This window comes from Dermacentor andersoni, chromosome 7 (genome assembly GCF_023375885.2).
Source record: "Dermacentor andersoni chromosome 7, qqDerAnde1_hic_scaffold, whole genome shotgun sequence".
In the NCBI taxonomy this organism is placed as follows: Eukaryota; Metazoa; Arthropoda; class Arachnida; order Ixodida; family Ixodidae; genus Dermacentor; species Dermacentor andersoni.
The window spans coordinates 167,449,862-167,457,664 of NC_092820.1; the positions used below are offsets into that span (position 1 = coordinate 167,449,862).

Here is a 7,803-nt window from a genome sequence, read left to right on the forward strand (position 1 = left end):
GCAATGAGAGTTACAGGAGGTTTTCCAGCTTTATTCACTGGACATTTACTGCCGAGTGCATGTTGTTGTTGTTGTTGTTGTTGTTGTTGTTGTTGTTGTTGTTGTTGTTGTTGTTGTTGCAGCAGGCGGTGTTAGCCTGGCATACATAGCTGGCAATTGTTCCGCCTGAGCCTCCTATGAGTGTCACAGTGTGTGTCACCAGCTGTCGAAGAGCCTTGTGTCTCGAGTGCATGAACCCTGTTACCCATCAGTAACTTTATGTAAGCTTGGGCACTATAACGTAAAACTATTGCAAACATTTCTATTCCATTTCTGCAATCAGCCCTCCGCGATTGGTCAAAAACTTTTTTGGACCACCCCTACTTCCCCTGTCTGTCACGCGACGTCACGAAAACCGCGATAGCTCTGATATGACGTGTACACACTGATATGACGTGTACACACTGATTATGCATGATTTGACCTAACAAAAGAAAAGTAGTTATTTGTTATTCGACGCCTTTTGGCCATTAGCCCTCGGCTATTGGTAAAAAGTATTAGGGCTGCACCCACTTCACCTGCCTGTCACGCGACGTCACAAAACTGCAAAAACTCACTGCGTCAAAGTGACGTGTACGCGTTAAAGATGCATTAATATGCCGAACAAAACCGTTTTTTTTTTTTCTGAATAGCCGCAGGCTGCCTCGTTCCGAAAGGAATAAAAAATGGCTGCCGCCGATCGCTCAGGCACTGGCTGCTCCCACATGCCGGAGAGCATGGGTGTATTTGCGTATAATAAAACTTTTTGCGTGGCCGTGTAAAATTTTCTGGCGCTTTCGGCACGTTTACGACCTCACTCAGCAGGCTTTTATTTGCTGGGAATCCTGTTTAGCGGCACTCTTAACCTTCCGTTGCATGCCGCCGCAATTTTTGACCACACACCGCCGGCACCAGCCTCTTCATCCAGTTATCGATTTTCAGTGCAGTGGCTCGGCCCCATCGAATCCCTCTCCACATGAGCGTGCTCTTCGCCTCTTGTCAGCCAATTCCACAAGACAAGCCGCTCAGTGTAGGCAATGTTATTCGTTCTTAAAGCAAACAAAAGTGACCTCATATGAACGAGGAGAGCGTTTGATTGTTCTGTTCAGACAACCCTGCGGATGACCTCCCGATGCTTGCGTCGGTCGTTACGCAAATTTGACGTCAGGAGATTGGAATAAAAACATATTGGAATAGTTTTACGTTATAGGGCCCCTTGAAGTGTTTCGTGCAAGGCTATTTTGCCCATCTATTTTATTCGTGAGTAGCCAATTTTCACTGCAAGCAACAATTATGAACTGGGGAATCAACCAATCTTCTTCGTACGTTAACGCATTCATTTGTTGGTCATGCTTTGGTTCAGGCATGCAATGTTATTTAACATCATGTTATTCTAACGTGATGTTAAAAAGTAAAAGACACGACGTGGGATTAATTGAACAAGCTACATTCCATTTTCGAGCCGAGTATTCTAACTACAAGGCCCTCACTGGTTCTCAAAGTAACGTGGGAATTTGTAAGCGTATTCAGTATAGTCTGTGGCTCACGACGGCTGGTCGCAGCATTTCCGACATCAGAATGAGAGATTAATGGAGTCGATTTTGTGTGCGCGGGTGTGCGTGTGTGTGCGCAAGGTCATTCTATTTTCCTGCAATATTTTCACACGCAGAAGAGTTAAGTGCTGGGCTAGTTGGTGATCTTGCATACGGAAAAGATTTTGCGCCAAAAAACAACACACACAAGAAAGACGACGACACCACGGGCGCTAATTCAACTGTTTAATGAGAGCGAAAGCACTCATCATATATAGCCAAAGCCAATATATAGCCAATATATAGCCAAAGCCAATATATAGCCAAAGCCAATATATAGCCAATATATGTCGAGTGCTTTCACGCTCATTAAACAGTTGAAGTAGCGCCCGTGGTGTGGTCGTCTTTCTTGTGTGTGTTGTTTTTTGGCGCAAAATCTTTTCAGTATGCTTTTCACACGCAATTTATGCAAACAAGAATTAAGGCCGAAATCTAAAAAAAAATTATGTTACAACTCTCCGTATAACCTAATAAGTTTCTCTTCTGAATGCAAGAATGTTATTCGAGTCGATTCAGCATGTGGCTAAGTGAGAGCATTTTCGCGTCTCACCTGTTACAACAAAATACGCGACATCCGCATACGTGTTTCTACATTCAGAAACAGCAACATGTATGACATTTATTAAAAGCAATTTTGGCGTGGTTTGGTCTTCTCTCAAAGTATCCTTTTTGTTTGGCTGTGTATCGTTACTCCAAAAGCGTGCAAGGAAACATTTTATCTTTGAAATCGCATTATGATCGGGTAGGCACATCGCGCTCGTAAGCCCTCGGCTTCTCGCAGATGTACTTCTTCAGTCTCCCTCCGTAGTGCTTCGAGTTGCCGAGGAAGGCGTACAGGGCGTCCCCTGGACTGACTCTGCAGGCGGCGTCTCTGTGACCATGCAGTGTGTAGTTAGCACGGATCTTGCCCTGCAGTGAGTACTGTGGTTAGTTCACTGTTTCAAAATGAAATTATGTTTTTTTACGTCTGTCAAACCGGCGATCTGATTACGAGGCAGGCCGCAATTAATGGGGGACTCCGGGTTAATTTCCACCACCTGTGGTTATATAACGTGCACCTAATGCTACACACTGATACACGGGCGTCATTGCATTTCGTCCCCATCAAAAATGCAGCCACCGCTGCTGGAAATCGAACCCAGGACTTCATGCTCAGCAGCGTAATGACATATCCGCTAAGCCAATGTGACGGGTCAGTTCACCGTGGTGCAATTCACATTGAGAAGGCATTAAAAAATGAACTCTATGTGAACTGGTATTGCTATTATTCTCTGTCGAAAAGTCACGAAACACCGTAACAAATGGTTATGCGTCATGTATAGACGCAGCCGCACAGTCGATGTCAACGCCAGCGCGTTGGAGCGTGCACTGTTTGGATCAGCAGATTTCTTCTTGTAGAGTCTATAAGCGCGCAGTTCTGAGGCAGGAATAGCACAATAGGTGACACTATAGAGAACATATGCGTATGCCAGCCTGCACAAGCCATCGTCATTGTATATGTCCTTCGGAAACATCAACTGTATCACGTATTCATGTTCGCTCTAACAGTGTACCGCACTGTACATATCGGAATGGCGGCAGTGCCGCAATTTCGGACTTAAAATTTCGGTCGGGCTAAAGTTCCTTGCTCTTTCATTTGGATGAGTTACAGGCATCCTCGGGGTTCATGCGGCATGCTCCAGTGTGTACTGTGTAACGCACCATGGCGACGCCGCACTCCAGCAGCCCGTCGAGTGTCCTGATTGCCTCGGGTGTCGGCAGGTGACGCGAGAAGTCGCCGAAGAAGGCCACTGCCAGTGCGTCTTCGTTGTGTCCCTTGGTATGGGCGCCGACTGCGTCCCAGCCCCGTGCCACGTACACGCGCCCATCGCCGCCGATGAGGAAGCTGTAGCCAATGTCGTACCAGCCTGCAAGATGTCCACCATGCATGGGTCAACTAATCAGCCTACACAGACGCCATCGTCACGTACTCGAGACGTCATCGATGTGCATTTTTTTTATTGAATACGCTTAGGCAGACGTATGTTCCTGTAGGAGGCTCTCTTCGTTTCTTGACGTCGAAAAAGACACAAACGTGCTGATACTGTTTCGAGCAATGAATTAAAAAAATATTGTGACATCAATTCTTTTTCTCAGTCAGATGCAAACAGAAACGCAGACCCAATTAACGGTATTGCTTCTGCAGATGCATGAGCACGAACCCGTGTCACTGTGGGCACTTCACATAAACCAAGTCGATAAAGATGTTTCATTGCAAACACGGCCCTGCAAATGCCCGGCATTATATGCATGATTGTCTGAATATGTAAGGAATACATCCCCCAGTTCACTGTCCTCTACATCACTACCGACATTACTTCATCTAGTTTACACCAAGGATGTTTTAAACGTGCAATAATTTTAAGAACCTTAAGAGATTCCACGTCCTTAAAGAAACGGTGTGCTGGCGCACGTGCACCACTGTTTCGACATGTTTGTGTTTACTATCTAAAAACAGATTTCGTTAAGTGATGGCATTCTCCTATCTTGAACACGTAGCCAATTTAAGTCTTCTGTAGAGTTGATATCCTGGACACTGTCGAATACCAAAATATTGTATAATCCGCCATATTGTGAGTTCTGGTTAACTCACGGGGCTGCTACAGCCTCCCTGGGGAGCTCAAAATGTCAACATGGTGGATTTCAATAACATCGCATAATTTTACACTGTCTATAATCGCACCTTAGGACGAAGGACTCTCTGACCGATCTCCAATCTTCCCTGCGCTATACGTCGTCGGACTCCATCCTAGCACATCTGCAAATTTCGTGATTTCTTCACCGCGCTCTACAACGTTTCGTTAGCCTAGCATTTATGTGTTGCTCTAGTAGACCATTAGCTATCTGCTCGACGCATCGCATGACCTACCAAACCATATTTCTCCATTTTAATCTTTTGCTAGAAATCATCCGCCATCAGTTGACTTTCAATCCATGCTGCCATCTTTGCTTTCAAAAACAGGGCAACCGCACAGGCAAAGCATGTCAGTCCTGTGTTATCGCTGTTCTGTAGATGCGTTTCTGTACAATTAAGTCCAATTCCATGGTGTTTTCAACATTGTTCATTAAAAGAAAGCAAACATGACATAATTTCACAGGGATATGGAGGCTTGAAAGGATGAACAGTGGTAGAACAAGGAATGCCGCTGAAGTCAGCGTTTCGACAAGAAAACTTGCCTTCGTAAGGGCAGCAACTGTTGCCTTATAAAGCTAACAGCGGCACATATGTACACATTGCCACATACTAAGTGAGCCAAGTCAGTCCCTCAGTTCGTTTCGAATCCTGTTCCCTCAGCACAGCAGCCAGGTTCGCATTCATGGGAAGCGCACTGGGCCCAGGTTGGTGCTAGTGACTCAGGTAGTGACCCAGGTGGGCGGAAAAAAACAGTTCGAAACTCACATGCATAGATAGAAAGGTAGCCCCCGAAAAGTGCGTGAAGTACCCCAAGAATGCTAACGCTATATTTATGGCCCGCCGCCGTGCAATATACCTCTGGCGTCCATGTGGAAGTGTTGAATGTAGCGCATCCACTCGGAGCAGGTCCATGGATCAAAGCACTCCCCACCGGCTGTGTGATGCACGAACACCCGTGGCACGGGTTGCACCTTCAGTCGTTCCCGCAATTTGGGCAGCCGGGCGCCCCACGCGTAGCGAGGCACGAACTCGATGCCCGAGCAGGCCAGCGTCGCCCGAATCTCGTCGTCCGGCAGCCGGGCAGGCCACAGTGCGCCGCTCGGCCCTTGGTGCCAGTCAGGGTAGCCGTACGAAGTCGGGCCAGCGAGTCGGTAGCCTTCACGAAAGGATCCCGAAAGGAACGTTGTAGGCACCTTTTCATTCGCTTGCTAATGTCAGTCTGACAGCAACAGCTTTCATGCGCCCTGGCGCTTTGGTAAAGCTCACATAGTCAAGCTGTACTCGCCTCGTTGATAAATGAACCTGGCTAGACAGGCGCTGGCGATTATTCTCAGCTTTTTGCGCAACAGTTAAGTTGACGCTAGACGCCGAACCTCATTTTCCTTAGTGCATGTAACTTAACAATATGTCCAGAAAGGGCAAAGGGGTCAAATGAAGGTGGAAATGAATTCAACGACAGTGAACAAGCAAAGGATTTCGCTGGCTAAAGCCCCTAGCCCGGACCCAACACTTTGACAATGGTTCACCTGTCTTCGTCAGGGTAACAAAAGAGTAAATAGGCTAATGCTTCCATTGATTACATACTCTTGAACATTTACTACATACATTTCTTTCTTTTGCTCCTTTGTCATCATTGCCCTTCTCGTGATCTTCTTCCGCCATCCCTTTTATCAATGCAGAGTAGCAGGAAAGACGTCAGGCCTAATTGTTGGCCTTCTTCCGCGCTCTTTCTTTAGTTTAAATTCAGGCTAGCGTATCCCTGCACTTTCTCTAACTCAAACAATGTATATACACATTTCGCGTGCAGATTATATTTTTTTCTTCTGGTGCTTTATCTGAACCGATCACAAATGTGCTCACGAATGACATTTTCCCGTTATCCGCCGGACGTCGTTCAGTACAGTGACTTCAACGTGCTTCCCCTTTTGTTTTTTTGCATCGTCATCTTTCCGAGTAAATTCTTCACAAACATACATATTTGTTTTATCTTTTGCTCTGAGCGTACTCGAAAACTTGGCAGAGCACCGTTTTCGCTCGATACTAGGAGATCTGCCAATAACATCATCGCTCCCCATTCAGTGTGCGTTCGTTGAATGCAATAGAGCAGTTGCTGTTTCTTTTTTTAATAAAGCCGGACTCGTCATTATGCCTCTGTACGATGAATACACGATATCTCAGATCATTCAAGCATCGAAGTCCAGACTTCGATGATAGCGTTGTTAATTTGGACGAATGATTAATCGATTGATCGAATCAATATATCCCGCAAAACGATTAATCTTCATCGATGTCCACCTTTCATTTATTGGACTTTATTGATTTGACCAGTTCGGTTGATCGTTTTCCAGAGTTTGGCAGCAGTGCCGCGAAAATTTTGAAATCGCACTGGAATGGCGGCGCACGAACAGTGACTGTGCGGCTGTCGACTGTCTTTTCCGAGTTCTGAGTTATGCCGAGCCGAGCGCTTTCCCTATCTTCCCTCACACCGCACACGCTGTTCGAAGCCGGATGCTTGAAATGCCCTCGCGATTTAAGTGTATACAATACCAACCCCGTCGTTGACCGTCTTGCGATTGGCCGTGCCAGTTGTGACGTCGTTGCTCGCCATCGCAGCCGAGGGTGCGCGTCATACTAGCACAAGCATCAACTGCGTGCCGAGGACCCGGCAGCCTACCAAGCCGTCGTTTAATGAGCAGTCGGGATTAACCCAGTGATAAACACCGGGGCCGCACGTTTCAGCTTCGCTGGTTCAGTACGGAGTGCTTGTGTGGTGATTTTATTTTTCTATTCTCTGTCCGAGTTCTTATGCGCTGTTCATCGGGCCTTATTCTGTGCTTGAACAGTCGTTTTGGTTTGTGCAACGTGTCCTGACGCCAGGTCCCGCGCTGTTATAAGTCTCCGACCAACGACAATATATCTGCATATTGCTTTCAAGTACAGTGTTTCCTCATCAATAAATTGCACCGATGCTAGAACTATGACGTGCTCTGCTCATAAGCAGTACCGTAAACAATGCTGCATTTAACAGCCACACTTGTATGTGAATATCCCCCTAAGAAGGACCATGTAAATGGTCATAAAAGAAAAGAAAGTACAGAAAGCTTGCTTTAGCAATAAAATGCAATCGCGATCGCAAAAATGCAAATCCCAGGCAATGCGGGAGATAAACTCAGCTTGTTGGCCTCCTTTCGTCTGGAGTGGCGTATCCAAGCAGGGCCGCAACGATAACAATCGTGGTGGCCTGTGCGCGAAACATCTCGAAACGTTTTGCTCGCTCCGAGCACCTTCCCAGGCCATCTTATGGAGGCGCGACGTCATACGCTTCCAACTGTTCAGATGTTTGGAGACTGTGCGAACACAGTCAACAATGTGCGCAACTTAATGAATCGCCCTTCATATAACAGTGTAACCGCACAATGTGAGAGCTGCGTATACCAAAAGGGTGGACGAAACAGTGTAAAGCAGTGGACGCATGCTGTTGTGCATGGACTTCGACTCCAGGCCGTGACAGCTGCATTC

At 46.6% G+C, this 7,803-nt stretch overlaps 1 protein-coding gene across 1 annotated transcript; it reads right to left on the reverse strand.

Moving 5' to 3' along the window:
• Positions 1 to 2,186: 2,186 nt before the first annotated feature.
• On the reverse strand, positions 2,187 to 7,572 carry LOC126533085 (peptidoglycan recognition protein 1-like). The gene is made up of 4 exons (XM_072289137.1): positions 7,459 to 7,572; positions 5,141 to 5,440; positions 3,312 to 3,517; positions 2,187 to 2,519 (listed from the first exon to the last, which is right to left on the reverse strand). The coding sequence occupies exons 1-4, from the start codon at positions 7,538 to 7,540 to the stop codon at positions 2,343 to 2,345; spliced, it is 765 nt and encodes a 254-aa protein (XP_072145238.1). The 5' UTR covers positions 7,541 to 7,572; the 3' UTR covers positions 2,187 to 2,342.
• Between the last annotated feature and the right edge of the window lie 231 nt (positions 7,573 to 7,803).

Bases quoted from the DNA above. Each gene is read 5' to 3' on its own strand.
- LOC126533085 (XM_072289137.1), bottom strand. From the start codon at position 7,540: ATGTTTCGCGCACAGGCCACCACGATTGTTATCGTTGCGGCCCTGCTT. The intron at 5,441-7,458 runs GCTGAGTTTATC...CCTTTCGTGAAG, and splicing joins AGACGAAAGGAGGCCAACAA to GCTACCGACTCGCTGGCCCG. The intron at 3,518-5,140 runs GTATATTGCACG...GACATCTTGCAG, and splicing joins CTTCCACATGGACGCCAGAG to GCTGGTACGACATTGGCTAC.